Source organism: Salmo salar, chromosome ssa13 (assembly GCF_905237065.1).
Source record: "Salmo salar chromosome ssa13, Ssal_v3.1, whole genome shotgun sequence".
Taxonomy (NCBI): Eukaryota; Metazoa; Chordata; class Actinopteri; order Salmoniformes; family Salmonidae; genus Salmo; species Salmo salar.
In genome coordinates, this window is record NC_059454.1 from 9,333,008 (window position 1) to 9,355,477 (window position 22,470).

Sequence of the window (22,470 nt, forward strand, 5' to 3'; positions counted from 1 at the left end):
TAGGCTGTATCAACAGTATAAACCATCAACAGGTTGACCATAGGCTGTATCAACAGTATAAACCATCAACAGGTTGACCATAGGCTGTATCAACAGTATAAACCATCAACAGGTTGACCATAGGTTGTATCAACAGTATAAACCATCAACAGGTTGACCATAGGCTGTATCAACATTATAATCCATCAACAGGTTGACCATAGGCTGTATCAACAGTATAATCAAAGCATCTCTGGGCTGGCTGCCAGTAACAGCTTGGATGTATCTCATTCTCAATCTCTTAAAAATCCTTCCTCTCATAATTCCCCCCCTTCATCTGCACTGTTTGGAAAATATTTAACCTGGCCAGTTCTTGCAGATCAGTGCGATGAAGGAGAGGATGGATTTTGTCTTCATGGAGAAGCAGGAAACACACAGATAATGTCTGGTACTCCTCTGGTGGCCAACAGCGCCACCCTGTGGTTCAAGTCTTCTATTGCAACAACAAAAAACACGTTTTGTACACTACAGTATTATAGACTACATTATCCACATAATTATTATTACACACTATTATACAAATATCTCAACCATTTAAATAAAAAGGCTTTTTTTTTTACTTGACAATTCACATAAATAAATCTATTATTAGTGCCTTTGATTGATCAGAGTGCTTATCGAAGAACAAGATTAGAGGAATGTACAATAACAATTAACCCTACATTTCCCATTGATCCATTTCTGAACAACGGTCAACAGAAATCAACATATATAATGGCTTGCGGCACACCTGGGTAGTGTTCAAAAGGTCACACCGTAGCAAAACATTTTGCAACGGAAAACTACAATCTGTGCTCAAATTTTCAGGTAGTACCTTAGAACACATTCAGGCTGTACCTCCCTGTTTCAATTGTTTTTTTAACAGTTGGTTTCACTCTGCTTCTAAACGTTTTCCTCCCGAATGAATACAACCCGGCTTGGTAACAGCTGGTTGACAAAGCGCAACAACGTGCCCTCTTGTGTGTGTGTGTGTGTGTGTGCCTTCCTCCATGACATCACAAGAGGATTCATCACCATGGCACTGTGTTGCCGGGGCCGGTTGCCAACGTGGGTATCACAGTTCTATTTATAACACTAGGGGTCACCTGGACTGGCTGGGGAGCACTACGACAAACACACACACACACACACACACACACACACACACACACACACACACACACACACACACACACACACACACACACACACATGCTGCCTGATGATCAAACGCTAGCTGCTTGGCTTATCTGCGTTCAGATGAATCACCCCCTGCCTACCTTCTAAGGCTGAATTCAAATGGGGGCTCTCCTTCTTCGTTTGTGTCTCTGAGTGATGTAGGACGAGGACTGACATCAACATTTGTAGCGGCTCTGCTTAGGGCCATGGGTTTGTTTGGATTAGGGGCGATGTGGGGAAGGTTGTTTTAGAATAGAATGAAAGTGTGTTATGGCTCAGAGATGTTCTATGTTATGGGGAGTGGGGGGCTGTGCTTTACAGATATGTGAACAGTAGAGGGGGGGGCTGTGCTTTACAGCTAGGTGAACAGTAGAGAGAGGGGGGGCTGTGCTTTACAGCTAGGTGAACAGTAGAGAGAGGGGGGGGCTGTGCTTTACAGCTAGGTGAACAGCAGAGATGGGGGGCTGTGTTTTACAGATATGTGAACAGTAGAGAGGGGGGGGGCTGTGCTTTACAGCTAGGTGAACAGTAGAGAGAGGGGGGGCTGTTCTTTACAGCTAGGTGAACAGCAGAGAGAGGGGGGCTGTGCTTTACAGCTAGGTGAACAGTAGAGAGGGGGGGCTGTGTTTTACAGATATGTGAACAGTAGAGAGGGGGGGGGCTGTGCTTTACAGCTAGGTGAACAGTAGAGAGAGGGGGGGCTGTTCTTTACAGCTAGGTGAACAGCAGAGAGAGGGGGGCTGTGCTTTACAGATATGTGAACAGTAGAGAGGGGGGGGCTGTGTTTTACAGATATGTGAACAGTAGAGAGGGGGGGGGCTTTGCTTTACAGCTAGGTGAACAGTAGAGAGGGGGGGGCTGTGTTTTACAGATATGTGAACAGTAGAGAGGGGGGGGCTGTGCTTTACAGCTAGGTGAACAGTAGAAGGGGGGGCTGTGTTTTACAGATAGGTGAACAGTAGAGAGAGGGGGGCTGTGTTTTACAGATATGTGAACAGTAGAGGGGGGGCTGTGCTTTACAGCTAGGTGAACAGTAGAGAGGGGGGGCTGTGTTTTACAGATATGTGAACAGTAGAGAGGGGGGGGCTGTGCTTTACAGCTAGGTGAACAGTAGAGAGAGGGGGGGCTGTGCTTTACAGCTAGGTGAACAGTAGAGAGGGGGGGCTGTGCTTTACAGCTAGTTCAACAGTAGAGAGGGGGGGCTGTGCTTTACAGCTAGGTGAACAGCAGAGATGGGGGGCTGTGCTTAACAGCTAGGTGAACAGCAGAGAGGGGGGGGCTGTGCTTTACAGCTAGGTGAACAGTAGAGATGGGGGGCTGTGCTTTACAGCTAGGTGAACAGTAGAGATAGGGGGGGGCTGTGCTTTACAGATAGGTGAACAGCAGAGAGAGGGGGGGGGGCTGTGCTTTACAGCTAGGTGAAGAGTAGAGAGAGGGGGGGCTGTGCTTTACAGATAGGTGAACAGCAGAGATGGGGGGCTTTGCTTTACAGCTAGGTGAACAGTAGATGGGGGGGGGCTGTGTTTTACAGATATGTGAACAGCAGAGAGAGGGGGGGGGCTGTGCTTTACAGATATGTGAACAGCAGAGAGAGTGCTCTTTCTTTCTCTCTCTCTCTCTGGAGGGGCTGTGTTGTGTTGGGTTTAATAGATAGGGTTTCTTGTGCTTCAGTCAGTCAGATCGATCATAGTTCGGACTCTGGCGAATGAATATTCTGATAACCCGTCTTGGTCGGTGTCCCGGTACCATATCCAGCCGTGTTGGTCATCTCCTGGGCTCCGCCGGGCCCCAGGTAGGGGCGGTGAGAAGGCATAGGCGAGGGGCTGGGGCTGGGGGTGCCTTTACTGAGGATGAAGCGGGACTCATTCTCCTCCTCTAGGCCAGAGAGGTCCTTGGTCATGCCTTTACGGTAGGAGACAGACAGCTTGTTGGAGCCGTCAGAGAGTAGGTTGAAGTGGCGGGCGATGAAGACGCAGGGGAGAGGAAGCATGGCGGCGATGATGAGGGAGTAGGCCACACCCAGAGCCCACGGAGGGTAGGAGAGGAACTTCTCCGATGCCTAGCAGAGGGAGAACGAGAGGGAGGAGAGGAGAGGGAGGACGAAGAAGAGGGTGGAGGAGGAGAGTGAAGAAACATTGAGATACAGATTCAGAAAAGCTTTAAATGTCCCAATATTGGGAAATTGGGTTTGCAACTGCATAAAACACAAGAAAGAAGTGTAAATGAGGTACAAACACACGATAAACTAATTACACAGTAAATACAAACATAGATGGAATATACAGTTCCTTCAGAAATTATTCACACCCCATGACGTTTTCCACATTTTGTTGTGTTATAAAGTGGGATTCAAATGGATTTAATTGTAATTTTTGGTCAAAAATCTACACAAAATACTCTGCAATGTTAAAGTAAGTATTCACCCCACTGAATCAATACATGTTAGAATCCCCTTTGGCAGCGATTAGAGCTGTGAGTCTTTCTGGGTAAGTCTCTAAGAGCCCTTCACACCTGGATTGAACAACATTTGTCCATTATTCTTTATAAAAATCTTCAAGCTCTGTCCAGTTGGTTGTTCATCATTGCTAGAAAGCCATTTTCAAGACTTGGCATAGATTTTAAAGACGATTTAAGTCAAAATAGTAACTAGGCCACTCAGGAACATTCAATGTTAGATTACTTGTTAGATATTACTGCACGGTCGGAACTAGAAGCACAAGCATTTCACTACACTCGCATTAACATCTGCTAACCATGTGTATGCGACCAATAACATTTGATTTGATTTGAATGTCATCTTGGTAACCAACTCCAGTGTAGATTTGGCATTGTGTTTTAGGTTGAAAGGTGAATTTGAAAGCAATCGAATCAGGTTTTCCTCTAGGATTTTGCCTGTGATTAGCTTTATTCTGTAATTTTTATTTGGGAATTTTACTCCCTAGTCCTTGCTGATGACAAGCATACCCATAACATGATGCAGCCACCACCATGCTTGAAAATATGAATGAGTGGTACTCAGTGATGTGTTGTGTTGGATTTGCCCCAAACATAACACATTGTATTCAGGACTAAAAAGTTAATTTTCTTTGCAATATTTTTTTGTGTGCCTTGTTGCAAACAGGATGTATGTTTTGGAATATTATTATTCTTACTCTCTGGCAACTGAGTTAGAAAGTGCCAGGGTGTGTTGATACACCATAAAAAGCCTAATTAATAACTTTACCTCAAAAGGATATGCAGTATACACTTTTTTGTTGTTGTTGTTGTTACACATCTACCAATCGAGTGCCATTCTTTGCGAGGCATTGGTTGAATCTGTGCTTGATATTCACTACTCGATTGAGGGACCTTACAGAATAATTGTATGTTTGGGGTATAGAAATGGGGTAGTGATTAAACATCACGTTAACCACTATTATTGAACACAGAATGAATGAGTCCATGCAAATTATTATGTGATTTTACAACTTATTAAGCACATTTTTAATTCTGAACTTATTTAGGCTTGCCATAACAAAGGGGTTGAATACTTATTGACTCAAGACATTTAGGCTTTTTATTTTTTTAATTAATTTTGAAACAATTTTACAAAGCGAATTAAAAGGGTGTGAATACTTCTGAAGACACTGTATATAAAGTGAAGCAGTCCGTGATGAGGAAGATGAGGGTGAGTCAACCATTGACCAAGAGGAGATCATTTTAAAGGGAAAGTAAATGCATGTGTGAATACAAAGAAGGACCATGAAAAAGATTGTAGTCATTGGACTAAGAGTGAGGTACCGGTTAGGTGAAATGGATGGATTAGTACAAATGTGTTTGCGCTAAACTGGTGTAACAGAGGTAAAGATTCACTGACCAGTTCCTCCACCCAGGCATTGTACCCAGCAGGACTGATGGCCATCTCTATCACAGTGGCAACGATGAGCACGGTGAGACAGGCAGGCGATACGTACTTCCACATATAGAAATAGAAAGAGTAGGGTCTGAAACCCAACATATCCTCTAGGTCCTGCATGAACCTGAGAGAGAGAGAGAGAGAGAGCGAGAGAGAGAGAGAGAGAGAGAGAGAGAGAGAGAGAGAGAGAAGGAAGGAAGGAAGGAAGGAAGGAAGGAAGGAAGGAAGGAAGGAAGGAAGGAAGGAAGGAAGGAAGGAAGGAAGGAAGGAAGGAAGGAAGGAAGGAAGGAAGGAAGGAAGGAAGGAAGGAAGGAAGGAAGGAAGGAAGGAAGGACGGAAGGAAGGAAGGAAGGAAGGAAGGAGATTAAGGTGGGGATGAACAAAAGCGAATTTTGAACACAATCAAATTTACAAAGCCATTTCTCCTAGGCACTGCTGTAAAGTAATATGTACGTTCCTTGTGTCATGTTATGCATCCAGTACCTCTTGGTGCCGTAGATCCAGGCCACAGATATATTCTCAAGTATAACCACCACAGTGAGAGGCAGGCCAGCTGAGTAGTCATCAAACATGGTCACAAAGTAGTTCCCGGAGCGCTGGACGAACAGCAGACCACAGAAGAACGCCACAATGCAACAACCAACTGAGAAGGAAGGACGAGGAAGAGGGGGAAGAGAGGAAGAGGAGGAAGAGGAGGAAGAGGAGTGGGAAACATTAATAATCATACATACAGACCACAGAAGAAGACTACGATGCAACTGCCTACTGAGAGAGGAGGACTAGAGAAGAAAGATGTCAGGCTGATTATATGACTACATTTCTGATGCTTACCAATTCAAAGTAAGGCATACAACATATAGTCTCTTTCAACAGCCATTGGCTGACCTTTGACTTCTGACTGATAAAGAATAAATCAACCAACCAATCAACCAACCAACCAATAGCAGACTTACCACAGAGGAACTCCTTGCGTATCTTGGGGAAGGCGTCCAGTACAGGTGTGGTGATCCCTGTCATGGTGCCGATCATGGACCCCAGCCCCAGGTTAATCAGCATGAAGAAGAACATGACAGACCAGAAGGGAGAGGCAGGGAAGTGGGTCATGGCCTCAGTGAAGGCGATGAAGGCCAGGCCTGTTCCCTGCACTGCCTAGAGAAAGAGAGAGGGAGGGAAAGAGATGAGGAAAGAGAGATGTTTAATCCATGTGTCTTCACTATATTTCACTTCACATAATGAGACGACTGTTTTCCATCTAAAAGTGGTTGTAGATGATGTTGGAAGTGCTTTGGGTGTTGATAAGAGTATGAAATCTCTACTTTATAGGCTTGTTTCAGAGACCGAAAGCAGTACTGGAAAAATCAGGACTATGGATTAACATGAAAGGCCACAAAAATGTTTGTTTTTTTGGTGTGAAAATGTATTAAAAAAAAAGATTTTCAACTCTAAACCAAATCAGACCAACATGCCTTGTTGATTTCGTCGTCCAGTATACAGGGGTCCAGACCCAACATGCCTTGTTGAGTTTGTCCTCCAGTATACAGGGGTCCAGACCCAACATGCCCTGTTGAGTTTGTCCTCCAGTATACAGGGGTCCAGACCCAACATGCCCTGTTGAGTTTGTCCTCCAGTATACAGGGGTCCAGACCCAACATGCCCTGTTGAGTTTTACCTCCAGTATACAGGGGTCCAGACCCAACATGCCGTGTTGAGTTTTACCTCCAGTATACAGGGGTCCAGTCCCAACATACCTTGTTGAGTTTGACCTCCAGTATACAGGGGTCCAGTCCCAACATACCTTGTTGAGTTCATCCTCCAGTATACAGGGGTCCAGACCCAACATACCTTGTTGAGTTCATCCTCCAGTATACAGGGGTCCAGTCCAAGCTGACTGAAGCTGTCCTCCTTGACAGTCTTGATCACTCCATACATCTCCTGATAGTCCACAGCTGACAGGTGAGAGAAGTTGACGTGGGGAGGGATCAGATCATGGCTCAACACACCTGTGTTCAGGTAACCTAGGATCTTCTCAGCATTCCTGTAGAAAGGAGGAGAGAGGAGAGGAGGAAAGGGTTAGTGTTAATTGTGAGATAGTGATTTCATCTAGCTGCATTCATAGTAACAGGTAGGAAAGACAGAGTGGGTAGGGATAATGCTGAAAGAGATTGACTCTATTTTACAACGACAATATGCGGTTGGTTAAGCTATGTGAGCTTGACAAAATTATTTGAGTTTGGCGCTTGATGGTTTTTGCGACTGCACTTGAAGAAACATTCAAAGTTCTTGAAATGTTCTGTATTGACTGACCTTCATGTCTTAAAGTAATGATGGACTGTCTTTTCTCTGCTTATTTGAGCTGTTCTTGCCATAATATGGACTTGTCTTTCACCAAATAGGGCTGTCTTCTGTATACCAACGCTACCTTGTCACAACACAACTGATTTGCTCAAACACATTAAGAAGGAAAAAGATGAAATTCCACAAATTAACAGTTAACAAGGCACACCTGTTAATTGAAATGCATTTCAGGTGACTACTTCATGAAGCTGGTTGAGAGAATGCCAAGAGTGTGCAAAGAATCAAGGAAAAAGATGGCTACTTTGAAGAATCTAAAATCTAAAATATATTTTGATTTGTTTAACACTTTCTTGATTACTACATGATTCCATATGTTTTATTCATAGTTTTGAAGTCTTCACTATTATTCTACAATGTAGAAATAAATAAAAAACCCTTGAATGAGTAGGTGTTCTAAAACTTTTGACCGGTAGTGTATATATATATATATATATATATACAGTTGAAGTCGGAAGTTTACATACACTTAGGTTGGAGTCATTAAAACTCATTTTTCAACCACTCCACAAATTTCTTGTTAACAAACTATAGTTTTGGCAAGTCGGTTAGGACATCTACATCAAGTAATTTTACCAGCAATTGCTAACAGACAGATTATTTCACTTATAATTCACTGTATCACAATTCCAGTGGGTCAGAAGTTAACATACACTAAGTTGACTGTGCCTTTAAACAGCTTGGAAAATTCCAGATAATAATGTTATGGCTTTAGAAGCTTCTGATAGGCTAATTGACATAATTTGAATCAATTGGAGGTGTACCTGTGGATTTATTTCAAGGCCTACCTTCAAACTCAGTGCCTCTTTGCTTGACATCATGGGAAAATCAAAATAAATCAGCCAAGACCTCAGAAAATAATTGTAGACCTCCACAAGTCTGGTTCATCCTTGGGAGCAATTTCCAAATGCCTGAAGGTACCACGTTCAGCTGTACAAACAATAGTACGCAAGTATAAACACCATGGGACCACGCAGCCGTCATACCACTCAGGAAGGAGACATATTCTGTCTCCTAGAGATGAATGTACGTTGGTGCGAAAAGTGCGAATCAATCCCTGAACAACTGCATAGGACCTTGTGAAGATGCTGGAGGAAACAGGTACAAAAGTATCTATATCCACAGTAAAACGAGTCCTATATCGACATAACCTGAAAGGCCGCTCAGCAAGGAAGCCTCTGCTCCAAAACCGCTATAAAAAAGACAGACTACGGTTTGCAACTGCACATGGGGACAAAGATCGTACTTTTTGGAGAAATGTCCTCTGGTCTGATGAAACAAAAAACTGTTTGGCCATAATGACCATCGTTATGTTTGGAAGAAAAAGGGGGATGCTTGCAAGGCGAAGAACACCATCCCAGCCGTGCAGCACAGGGGTGGCAGCATCATGTTGTGGGGGTGCTTTGCTGCAGGAGGGACAGGTGCACTTCACAAAATAGATGGCATCATGAGGGATGAAAATTATGTGGATATATTGAAGCAACATCTCAAGACATCAGTCAGGAAGATAAAGCTTGGTTGCAAATGCTCTTCCAAATGGACAATGACCCCAAGCATACATCCAAAGTTGACAACAAAGTCAAGGTATTGGAGTGGCCATCACAAAGCCCTGACCTCAATCCTATAGAAAATCTGTGGGCAGAACTGAAAAAGTGTGTGCGAGCAAGGAGGCCTACAAACCTGACTCAGTTACACCAGCTCTGTCAGGAGGAATGGGCCAAAATTCACCCAACTTATTGTGGGAAGCTTGTGGAAGGCTACCCGAAACATTTGATCCAAGTTAAACAATTTAAAGGCAATGCTACCAAATACTAATTGAGTGTATGTAAACTTCTGACCCACTGGGAATGTGATGAAAAAAAAAGCTGAAATAAATCATTCTCTCAACTATTATTCTGACATTTCACATTCTTAAAATAAAGTGGTGATCCTAACTGACCTAAAACAGGTAATTTTACTAGGATTAAATGTCAGGAATTGTGAAAAACTGACTTTAAATGTATTTGGCTAAGGTGTATGTAAACTTCTGACTTCAACTGTATATTTATAAAGGGGCAATCTGTAGTTGCTACATCCATTTTTGGACTTATAAATTATATATATATATATATATAATTAAAGTTTATCAAAAGTGTACAAGTTTGAGCATGTGTCCATTAGGCCTTTTTATCAGCATGAATTAGATTGAGCAATAAAAGCCCCACTTTTATCCCACAGGCTGGGATCTGCACTATGCAGCTGTCGCAAGAGAGCATTTTTCACTGGCCGTCCACTGGTTTCAAAAACAATTATCGATAGGCAGCTTAAACTTCTTGAATTCAAACCATTATTGGGTTCAAATACACATTTAGATTTGTGAACAGGCATCCATAACAACCACAATCCATAAGGCGCAAATAGCTAAATGAGAGAGCAACAGTGTGATTCACATCAATTCGCTATGTACATATCAATAATAAGTGATATCCGTATTGCCGTAGACTCCACCACTGCTGTCATCCTTACCTCCAAGGATTTTTTCAAATTGGATAATCTTTGGTTGCCGATAGCAGTCGCACCATTGAAAGACATAGCTTGGACTGTAGCCTACAAAAGCCTATTCCTGCTCTTTTCCCGCGATCCATCAAAAACTTTTGGTGTGTCATCATAGTGGTCTCTGACTTGTGTTCAGACTCGCTCAGGTGGAACAAACTTAAACTTGTGCCTTTTTTTCAATGCTGATTTGAATATCCTTGAGAAAACAATGAAGTATCAAAGATTTTTTTCCCCCAAACATCCTTTCTGAATTTAAAAGTAATCCTCGAAGTAATCATCTAGTTTTTCTATATCTGTAATCTGATTATAATATTTTTGCTGGTAATGTACCGGATTACAGTTACCGGTTTTTTTTTGCAATCCCTTACATGTAACAGATTACATGTAATCCATTACTTCCCAACCCTGCCAAAAAACACATCATATTAAGTCAGGATTCAAGAGGAACGACTGGTTATACAGCAGATTAACTCCAGAAGACAGCACAAACAGATCTGGGATAAGATATACTCACTCCACAACACATTTCTCGTTCATGATGTTGGCCTTGAACCCCAGCACGGCGAACACCACCAGCGTAGCCAGGATGGAGGTGATGAAGTTGATGATAGAGACCAGCGCTGCGTCAAAGTGGCAGTTGTTGTCCCGCTTGTTGTAGCTGGAGAAGGCTATGACCCCTCCGAACCCCAGGCCCAGAGCGAAGAACACCTGGGTGGCTGCCTCCCTCCATACCTGGGGCTCCAGCATCTTCTCCAACTGGGGTTAGAGGTCAGAGGTTAGGGGCAACTATGTCATGTTCCACACAATCATGGCCTTTTGCACTTACCAAGAGGAGAAAGACATTATCTAGTGCGAGTACCTAAGTCAGCCATTGGAGGGAGACAACAACCACAATTTCACACTTTCAGTCTGACATCACTCTAAGGATCCAGACATCCAGTACAGAGGCATTGAATACATGAATTATGGTTGAGTGTCCTTTAAAGAAAATGTTTCACTAAAACACTCCCCTATCTAACTATCTAAGGGTGAGGATCAATGTTCCTATCCCTGCAAAGAATGGGATGCAAGAATGAGGAACAAAAGACTGCAGGACAAACACGGCCCTGGGACTAGAGTTTCCCTACATAGAATCCAGTCCAGACAGACAAACAGACACTGCCCTGGGACTAGAGTTTCCCTACATAGAATCCAGTCCAGACAGACAAACAGACACTGCCCTGAGACTAGAGTTTCCCTACATAGAATCCAGTCCAGACAGACAAACAGACACTGCCCTGAGACTAGTTTCCCTAAATAGAATTGAGTCCAGACAGACAAACAGAAACTGTCATATCAGGAAACCTTTCTCTCCTCTCAGAATGTGATGCTCTGCACCAATGCTCTCTAGTCTGAGTGTGATGACAGCCACTCTCTAGTCTGAGTGTGATGACAGCCACTCTCTAGTCTGAGTGTGATGACAGCCATAGCCCTGTGTTTCAGAGGGAGTCGGAGATAGTGTTGGATGGCTGTGCTGGATGTTGGATGGCTGTGTTGGACGTTGGATGGCTGTGCTGGATGTCGGATGGCTGCGTTGGATGTTGGATGGCTGTGTTGGACGTTGGATGGCTGTGCTGGATGTCGGATGGCTGTGTTGGACGTTGGATGGCTGTGCTGGATGTCGGATGGCTGTGTTGGATGTTGGATGGCTGTGTTGGATGTTGGATGGCTGTGTTGGATATTGGATGGCTGTGTTGGATGTTGGATGGCTGTTGGATATCGGATGGCTGTTTTGGATGTTGGATGGCTGTTGGATGTTGGATGGCTGTGTTGGATCGCTGTGTTGGATGTTGGGTGGCTGTGTTGGATGTTGGATGGCTGTGTTGGATGTTGGATGGCTGTGTTGGATGTTGGATGGCTGTGTTGGATGTTGGATGGATGGCTGTGTTGGATATCGGATGGCTGTGTTGGATATCGGATGGCTGTGTTGGATATCGGATGGCTGTGTTCTACCTTTGGATACACAACATGCAGGTGAGTTGAATCTGTGGCGCTGTAATTCTCAGCACCACAGATAAAGGAAGGTGTGTGTGTTTACCATTGGTGTGTGTGTCTGTCTGTCTGTCTGTCTGTCTGTCTGTCTGTCTGTCTGTCTGTCTGTCTGTCTGTCTGTCTGTCTGTCTGTCTGTCTGTCTGTCTGTCTGTCTGTCTGTCTGTGTGTGTGTGTGTGTGTGTGTGTGTGTGTGTGTGTGTGTGTGTGTGTGTGTGTGTGTGTGTGTGTGTGTACCTTTGGGGTGAACATGTGAGCGATGCCGTCAACAGATCCTTTGAGCATCAGGCCTCTGACAAGGAAACAGATCAACACCACATAGGGGAAGAGAGAGCTGAAGTACATCACCTGATAGGAGAAAAAAATTCACCACACACACACACACACACACACACACACACACACACACACACACACACACACACACACACACACACACACACCGTCATAAAGTATATCACCTGAGAGGGGCGACAGACAGAGGACTGTACACACGTCACACTGTTACCATGGACACCAACACACTTTTACCATGTACACAACCACACTGTTACCATGGAAACCACCATACCGTTACCATGGACACTACCACACTGCCTCAAATTAGTCTGGCCTCACAGTGAAGAGGGACCATATTGTGATGCTTCGAACAGACAGAGACACTGAGACAGACACATGCATACACACGTGCATATAGAGGCATGAACACACACACACACACACACACACAGACTCACACACACTCACGTAGTTTACTAAAGTTTACTAAAGTTACCGGAAATCTTCAATAATTTGGGTAATTAACATAAACTCTATGGCAATCTATCATAACTTTGGTAATTTATAGTTGAATAATAGCCCCATGTTAAAAGGTTGTATCCCTATACAGGGCATTACTTTAGACCATGGCCCCTGCTCTTTCCATGACATAGACTGACTAGGTGTATCCAGGTGAAAGCTATGACCCCTTATTGATGTCACCTGTTAAATCCACTTCAATCAGTGTCGATGAAGGGGAGGAGACAGGTTAAAGAAGGGTTTTTAAGCCTTGAGACAATTGAGACATGGATTGTGTATGTGTGCCATTCAGAGGGTGAATGGGCAAGACAAAAGATTTAAGCGGCTTTGAACGGGGTATGGTAGTAGGTGACAGGTGCACCGGTTTGTGTCAAGAACTGCAACGCTGCTGGGTTTTTCACACTCAACAGTTTCCCATGTGTATCAAGAATGGTCCACCACACAAAGGACATCCAGCCAACTTGACACAACTGTGGGAAGCACTGGAGTCAACATGGGTGTTAATAATGTTTGGCATGCTCAGTGTACAGGGAATAAGGTGCTAATTGGAATCCAGACAAACTGTGTCAGATCTTGTTATATATATATATTTCTCTATTCCAAAATGTGTGTTGGATTGTTGTGTTGTGATCATGACTCATTGTTTGGACTGAGATGAAAGCACCTTGTTAGGCTGAATCCCAAATGGCACCCTATTCTCAACTTTGACCAAGGCTCTGGTTAAAAGTAGTGCACTATAGAGGGAATAGGTCACCATTTCGGATGCAAAATGGAGTTGCTGGCCAGCCAACATGTTATCGAACCACACTGTGCCTCCTAGACTCTTCAGACTAAGCTCATTCATTTTGCATGCTTCCTTCCCATAACACAAGATAATACAAAGATAGAATTGTTTAACACAAGATAATACAAAGATAGAATTGTTTAACACACATTAATACAAAGATAGTATTTTGTGCTTTAACATTTTAGCCTTTCTCACCATAGGCTATGTCACAGTTCAGCCAGTATAAAAATGCTCATGAAAATGAATATACTTATACACGATCAGTATGTGAATGTCTTCCTACTGTACAGTACACATAGAAAGTCCATAGGAAAACATCTTTATTTGAAAAAGTGAAACTCCAGCACGCTTAATATTCTGTAATAACAACTGAATGGATCTCTTGAGCCTTCGAGAACAATTCCAACAACACCAGTTTCCTTTTCATGTAACCCCTCCCCCACTGTCTTACCACAGATAGACTCATGTTACAACAGCATACAGCAGCTGCTGGGAAGACAATGCCCCCGGCCCTGTACCTTTCCAGTCATACAGTGGTGCACTTGGAAAGTATTCAGACCCCTTGACTTTTTCCACATTTTGTTACGTTACAGCCTTATTCTAAAATTGATGGAGTAAATAAAAAAAATCCTCATCAATCTACACACAATACCCCATAATGACAAAGCGAAAACAGCTTCTTTTTTTGTGCAAATTTCTAAAAAAATTAAAATCAGTAATCAGACCCTTTGCTATAAGACTCGAAAATGAGCTCAGTTACATTCTGTTTCCATTGATCATCCTTGAGATGTTTCTACAACTTGATTGGAGTCTACCTGTGGTAAATTCAATTGATTGGACATGATTTGGTAAGCCACACACCTGTCTATATAAGGTCCCACAGTTGACAGTGCATGTCAGAGCAAAAACCAAGCCATGAGGTCGAAGGAGTTATCCATAGAGCTCCGAGACAGGATTGTGTCATGACACAGATCTGGGGAAGGGTACCAAAACATTTCTGCAGCATTGAAGGTCCCCAAGAACACAATGGTCTCAATAATTCTTTAAATGGAAGAAGTTTGGAAACACCAAGACTCTTCCTAGAGCTGGCCGCCCAGCCAAACTGAGCAATCAGTGGAGAAGGGCCTTGGTCATGGAGGTGACCAAGACCCCAATGGTCACTCTGAAAGCACCAGAGTTCCTCTGTGGAGATGGGAGAACCTTCCATAAGGACAACCATCTCTGAAGCACTCCACCAATCAGGCCTTTATGGTAGAGTGGCGAGACGGAAGCCACTCCTCAGTAAAAGGCACATGACAGCACGCTTGGAGTTTGCTAAAAGGCACCTAAAGACTCTCAGACAATGGGAAACAACATTCTCTGGTCTGATGAAACCAAGATTGAACTCTTTGGCCTGAATGCCAAGCCTCAGGTCTGGAGGAAACCTGGGACCTTCCCTACGGTGAAGCACGGTGTTGGCAGCATCATGCTGTGGGAATGTTTTTCAGCGGCAGGGACTGGGAGACTAGTCAGGATTGAGGGAACAATGAACGGAGCAAAGTACAGAGAGATCCTTGATGAACATCTGCTTCAGAGCGCTCAGGACCTCAGACTGGGGTGAAGGTTCACCTTCCAACAGGACAATGACCCTAAGCACACAGCCAAGACAAATTAGGAGTGGTTTCGGGACAAGTCTCTGAATGTCCTTGAGTGGCCCAGCCAGGGCCCAGACTTGAACCCCAACATCTTTGGAGAGACCTGAAAATAGCTGTGCAGCGACGCTCCCCATCCAACCTAACAGAGGTTGAGAGGATCTGCAGAGAAGAATGGGAGAAACTTCCCAAATACAGGTGTGCCAAGCTTGTAGAGTCATACCCAAGACTCGAGGCTGTAATCGCTGCCAAAGGTGCTTCAACAAAGTACTGAGTAAAGGGTCTGAATATTTACTATATAAATGTGATATTTCAGTTTTTATTTTATATATACATTTTCGAAAATGTCTAAAAACCTATTTTCGCTTTTTCATTATTGGGTATTGTGTGTAGATTGATGAAGACATTTAATCGATTTTAGAATAAGGCTGTAACGTGAAAAAGTCAATACTTTCCGAATGCACTGTATACAGTACCTTCCGATAGTATATATACAGTACATATATACACGTGTATACACACACACAGACACACACAGATCTATATAATAGTTATCGGCCTGTTACCTTCCCAGATGACTGGATACCCTTGATCACTGCCAGACAGACAATGAGCCAGGCGGCGAAAAGGGACAGGGTCATTTTCCAGTTGAGGCCTCCGCTGTCCTCGATGGTGCTGGTGATGTTCAGGGTCTGCCGGTACCAGAAGTAGGTGGTGGCAGAAGACTTTTCACACTCCGGCTCGATGACTAGAGGGAGGGACGGAGGGAGGGAGGTGAGAAGGGAGACGGGGGAAGATAGGAGAGGGAGATATGGGAGTGTGCAAAGAGGGGGGAGAAAGTAAGAAATATACAGCTGTGAAGTATACATAGTGGCCAATGGTTAATATCTGCATACAGGTCACTGTGGGAGCTAAGACTAGCATGCTAACATAATGCTAACATAAGGTCAGTGTGGGACCTAAGACTAGCGTGCTAACATAAGGTGAGTGGAGGAGCAAATGCGAGCTAATGCTGACGTAAGGTCCCTAACTCTGTCTGGATCACTATGTGCTGCCTGCCGTCATCGCAGGGCATGCTGGGCACTCAGAGACTGGGCCATACCTCCTGACAGTACGCAGCATCACACCTACCCTCTTAGATCAGATTAAGTATAGGGCCAGCCCAGCTCTGTTCTGACTGCATCCCACCTCATCCTCTCTCTGCTCAACCAGCAGATTACCAGCTGTTCACTATATGTGACAGTAAAACATCGTATTATTTGATGTAATGTATTGTTGATTCTACAGTACTGAGCAGGCAATGAGAATGGAAAACTACAGTAGGCCTATGTAGCAAAATGTAACGTAGTGTGGTGTATTCAGCTGTACCCAAGATCTCAGCCACGCTGTACTGCACAGTGTTTGACATTTATGTACCATGATGTTATATGACGTGCTTTGATGTTATATGACGTGATGTGATGTCACATGATGTGCTGTGATGTCATATGATGTTCTGTGCTGTGGTGTTAAATGACGTGATGTGATGTCATATGATGTGCTGTGATGTTATATGACATGCTGTGATGTCGTATGATGTGCTGTGACGTTATATGATGTTCTGTGCTGTGGTGTTAAATGACGTGCTGTGATGTCATATGATGTTCTGTGCTGTGGTGTTAAATGACGTGATGTGATGTCATATGATGTGCTGTTATGTTATATGATGTGCTGTGATGTCATATGATGTGCTGTGGTGTCAAATGACGTGCTGTGATGTCATATGACGTGATGTGATGTCATATGACGTGCTGTGATGTCATATGACGTGCTGTGATGTTATATGACGTGCTGTGATGTCATATGACGTGATGTGATGTTATATGACGTGATGTGATGTGATGTTATATGATGTTCTGTGCTGTGGTGTTAAATGATGTGCTGTGATGTTATATGACGTGCTGTGACGCTACATGTCGTGCTGTACTGTGATGTTATATGACGTGCTGTGATGTTATATGATGTGCTGTGATGTTATATGATGTGCTGTGACGTTACATGTCGTGCTGTACTGTGATGTTATATGACGTGCTGTGATGTTATATGATGTGCTGTGACGTTACATGTCGTGCTGTACTGTGATGTTATATGACGTGCTGTGATGTTATATGATGTGCTGTGACACTACATGTCGTGCTGTACTGTGATGTTATATGACGTGCTGTGATGTTATATGATGTGCTGTGACGTTACATGTCGTGCTGTACTGTGATGTTATATGACGTGCTGTGATGTTATATGATGTGCTGTGACGTTACATGTCGTGCTGTACTGTGATGTTATATGACGTGCTGTGATGTTATATGATGTGTTGTGACGTTACATGTCGTGCTGTACTGTGATGTTATATGACGTGCTGTGATGTTATATGACGTGCTGTGATGTTATATGACGTGCTGTGATGTCATATGACGTGCTGTGATGTTATATGGCGTGATGTCATATAACGTGCTGTGATGTCATATGACGTGCTGTGTTGTACTACAGGATGCTGTACTGTGTTGTACTACAGGATGCTGTACTGTGTTGTACTACATTATGCTGTACTGTGTTGTACTACAGGATGCTGTACTGTGTTGTACTACAGGATGCTGTACTGTGTTGTACTACATGATCCTGTACTGTGTTGTACTACAGGATGCTATGCTGTGTTGTACTACATGATTCTGTACTGTGTTGTACTACAGGATGCTGTACTGTGTTGTACTACATGATGCTGTACTGTGTTGTACTACATGATGCTGTACTGTGTTGTACTACCCTGATGATTTTCTGTGTTGTACTAGAGGATGCTGTACTGTGTTGTACTACAGGATGCTGTATTGTGTCTTGCTGTGTTCTCCTTTGCTGTACTGTTCTAAACTGTGCTGCTTGTGTGAACTTACTGGCTTGGCTCCCGTTGACCACTCTGATTGGGCACTCTGCCCAGGGCAGTGGGTACTGGAATGACTGGAAGAAGTAGAAGATACTCCAGCCGATGATCACGTTGTAGTAAAGGCCCACGAAGCCACACACCTGGAGAGAGACAGAGAGAAAGGTAAAACATATCCTTAGTTCTTCCAAGAAATGTCATTGCTCAACCTACAATTGTTTTTTTTTTGTGGTGTATTTTTATGTGATAGGGCTTTGTTTTGGGAAACCCATAGCATTTCAGAGTTTCCATCAACCAAACGGTGGTGTAGTCTAGCTGGATACACATACATATATGGCTTTCCTGGCCGACACGCAAAGACCAACAGAAAGCTACACAGGAAATGCTATCATATGAATCGTGATTCACTCTCAGACACTCAGGCAGCCCACAGCTGAAGTTTCTCTGAATAATTGAAGTCATCTGTGTGTTCTAGCCCTCTATGTATTTATAGATCCAGAGCAGAGCGGAGCTCCTGGTGCCACATCCAGCCTGCCTCAACCCTCACTGTCCCAGGTTACTTCCAGCCTGCCTCAACCCTCACTGTCCCAGGTTACTTCCAGCCTATCTCAACCCTCACTGTCCCAGGTTACTTCCAGCCTGCCTCAACCCTCACTGTCCCAGGTTACTTCCAGCCTGCCTCAACCCTCACTGTCCCAGGTTACTTCCAGCCTGCCTCAACCCTCACTGTCCCAGGTTACTTCCAGCCTACCTCAACCCTCACTGTCCCAGGTTACATCCAGCCTGCCTCAAACTTACTGCCCCAGGCCACATCCAGCCTGCTCAATGCCCCATGCAATATCCAGCCTGCCTCAACCCTTATGCCCCAGGCTACATGGGCCTGACTGACTGTCTATCTGACTCGAGCCTGACTGACTCTCTATCCGCCTCTGAAGCAGGGCCTGGCTGACTGTCTATCTGTCTCTGCAGCAGGGCCTGCTGGACTGATTTATCGACTGCAGTGGTTACACTCTAATATCAATAGGAGTATAATGGCGTCATTCTAAGTTGTAGGCTAGTATGAATACTGTTACAGAGCCATCCAGTCTGCCTAACGCCTCACCATCTCAGAGTCTGACAGACTGACTGCAGTATACATAATGGCATAGCATATTATTTAGAATGCATGCTCAATACATTACTTCTTTCTAAGTGGTATGCTAGTGTGGGTACATAAACATCCAGATCCATCCAGCCTGCCTCAACCGTCACGCCTCAACCCTCAACCTTCATGCCTGAAACCCTCACGCCTCAAACCTCACGCCTCAACCCTCACGCCTCAACCTTCATGCCTGAAACCCTCACGCCTCAAACCTCACGCCTCAAACCTCAACGCCTCACCCCTCACGCCTCAACCCTCACTGCCTCACACCTCACGCCTCAACTCTAACGCCTCAACCCTAACGCCTCAACCATCACGCCTCAACCCTCACGCCTCAAACCTCACGCCTAAAACCTCACGCCTCAACCCTCACGCCTCAACCCTCACGCCTCACCGCCTCAACCCTCACGCTTCAACTCTCATACCTCACTGCCTCATGCCTCACGCCTCAAACCTCACGCCTCAACTCTAAAGCCTCAACCCTAACGCCTCAACCATTACGCCTCAACCCTCACGCCTCACACCTCACTGCCTTAAGCCTCAATGCCTCATGCCCTCCCGCCTCAACCCACACTGCCTCAGCACTGCATAGTGCTGTATAGGGCCTCCTGCACTGTCTGCAATTTCCACTAGCTATAGTAGAATACTACTTAGAATGCATGCCAAATACAATGCTTCATTCTAAGATGTATGCCCAATACAATGCTTCATTTTAAGATGTATGCCCAATACAATGCTTCATTTTAAGATGTATGTCCAATACAATGCTTCATTTTAAGATGTATGCCCAATACAATGCTTCATTTTAAGATGTATGTCCAATACAATGCTTCATTTTAAGATGTATGCCCAATACATCGCTTCATTCTAAGATGTATGCCCAATACAATGCTTCATTTTAAGATGTATGCCCAATACAATGCTTCATTGGTATGCTAGCTATTAGATACTGACTGACTACAGACTGACTGACTGACTGTGTCACTGACTGACTGACTGACTGACTGACTGACTGACTGACTGACTGACTGACTGACTGACTGACTGGTTGGCTGGCTGAATACAGACTGACTGTGCCACTGACCGACTGACTGACTGAAAGACTGACTCGCTGACTGACTGACTGACTTAGTCACTGACTGACTGGCTGGCTGGCTGTAGCAGATGTGAGCGTGGTGAGTAGCCTGAGATCTAAAGTCTGACTGACTGGCTGATTAACTTACTGACTGACTCACTGAGTGACTGACTTACTCACTGACTGACCCACTGGCTGACTGACTGACTGATTGACTGATTGGCTGACTCACTGACTGATTGGCTGACTTACTGGCTGACTGACTCACTGAATGGCTGATTGACTCACTGACTGATTCATTGGCTGACTGACTGGCTGTGAGTGTGGTGAGTGTCCTGAGATCTAAAGTATTGCTGACTCACTGACTGACTCACTGACTGACTGACTCGCTGACTCACTGACTGACTGGCTGACTACAGACTGACTGGCTGGCTCACTGACTGACTGGTTGACTCACTGACTGATTGACTGATTGGCTGACTCACTGACTGGCTGGCTGACTGATTGGCTGATTGACTCACTGACTGAGTCACTGAGTGACTGACTTACTCACTGGCTGACTGACTTACTTACTAACTGGCTGACTGGCAGACTGACTCACTGACTGACTGACTGACTAACTGTTGGCCTATGTTAAATTTGTCCATGCTAGCATATGAGTCTACTACTTCACAGCCAGCCTCACACCTCACCGGACCAGGATTACAGACTGACTGGCTGACTGACTCACTGACTTCCTGACTGACTGACTCACTGACTGGCTGACTGACTCACTGGCTGACTCACTGACTGTTTGGCTGACTGACTCACTGACTGTTTGGCTGACTGACTCACTGACTGACTGGCTGGCTGGCTGGCTGACTGTAGACATAGCAGATGTGATTGTGGTGAGTGACCTGATATCTAAAGTCAACTGTATTCGACAGACTGGCTAGCCTCTTGGTCCTTCAGTTAGCCACGTAGCAACATAGACATCCACCTCACGCATCTTCTCCTGGACAGAAGCCTCTGCCTGAGAGTACTGAGGATGGAGGAGTGTGACATTTGACAGATGAAAGCGACTGGTAGTGCTGACGTCTGTATGTCAGTCTACTTTGAACTCTCTAGAGACACTAATGTGGGTAGGCCTTCTGAGGGACGCTGTGCAAAAAATGTTTCATCAGACCACACGTCTGTCAGGTAAACTGAGACAATCACATCACAACTGCTGTTTCATGTCCTGGTGAATGGTATATGTTTGGGACAGACTTGGCTGCTCATTGGAGAACAATAAACTATTCTATTCTTGTGTTGCCAGAAGGCATATTTGGCATTTTGTACTTCCCCATTAGCCATACTCTTCTTGGGGTCCACATGAAACATGATATAATACATAGTACAGAACACTATTAGTCAAGGACTGAAATACATACATTTAATACACACAATATCTAGGTCTAATACGTACATAATACAGGGCAAATTATAATAAAATATATATAAAATGGCAGTGTCTCTTCACAGTCCCCTTTGTGCAGTAAAATGTTATTTTATCTGTTTTTTTAATCTGGTTTTATCGCTAGCTTGAGTTACCTGGGATGGCATAAATAACGTGTGATTCCCAGCCTCTGTTCTGAACCTGGGAACTATGAAGAGACCTCTGGTTACATGTCTTGTACCGATGAGTGTCTGAACTGTGAGCCAACTGCTTTAACAGACAATTCGGTACCTTCAACACATCAATACCTCGCATAAAGACCACTAGTGATGCAGTCAATCTCTACTCAACTTTGAGCCAGGAGAGATTTGACATGCATGTTACTGACACTTGCCCTCCATGTACATCTAAGTGCAATACGTGCTGTTGTGTTCTGGACCAACTGCAATTTACCTATGTTCCTTTTTCTCTCACATGACCACACAGCTGGGCAGTAGTCCCGGTGTGACAAAACTAGGGCCTGTAGGACCTGTCTGGTCGACTGAGATGTCAAGAAGGCAGAGCAACACCCTAACATGGACAGACTTCTTCCCATTTTAGCAACCATTGAGTCTATATGTTTTCACCATGACAGCTTGCTATCTAGTGTTACACCCAGCAGTTTAGTCTCCTCAATTTGCTCAATCGCCACATTATTCAATA

General features: G+C 44.3%; 1 protein-coding gene across 1 annotated transcript in view; it reads right to left on the bottom strand.

The window, feature by feature from the left end:
- Positions 1-310: 310 nt before the first annotated feature.
- The window catches only part of slc6a17 (solute carrier family 6 member 17), a 46,715-nt gene continuing 24,555 nt past the window's right edge, over positions 311-22,470 (bottom strand). The window contains exons 4-12 of the mRNA XM_014134363.2: positions 18,149-18,278; positions 15,791-15,972; positions 12,246-12,356; positions 10,494-10,735; positions 6,935-7,127; positions 6,046-6,241; positions 5,576-5,735; positions 5,054-5,216; positions 311-3,256 (exon numbers count right to left, since the gene is read on the bottom strand). Coding sequence (XP_013989838.1) covers positions 2,882-3,256; positions 5,054-5,216; positions 5,576-5,735; positions 6,046-6,241; positions 6,935-7,127; positions 10,494-10,735; positions 12,246-12,356; positions 15,791-15,972; positions 18,149-18,278 — 1,752 coding nt within the window. The 3' untranslated portion in view covers positions 311-2,881. The remainder of the gene's footprint in view (positions 3,257-5,053; positions 5,217-5,575; positions 5,736-6,045; positions 6,242-6,934; positions 7,128-10,493; positions 10,736-12,245; positions 12,357-15,790; positions 15,973-18,148; positions 18,279-22,470) is intronic.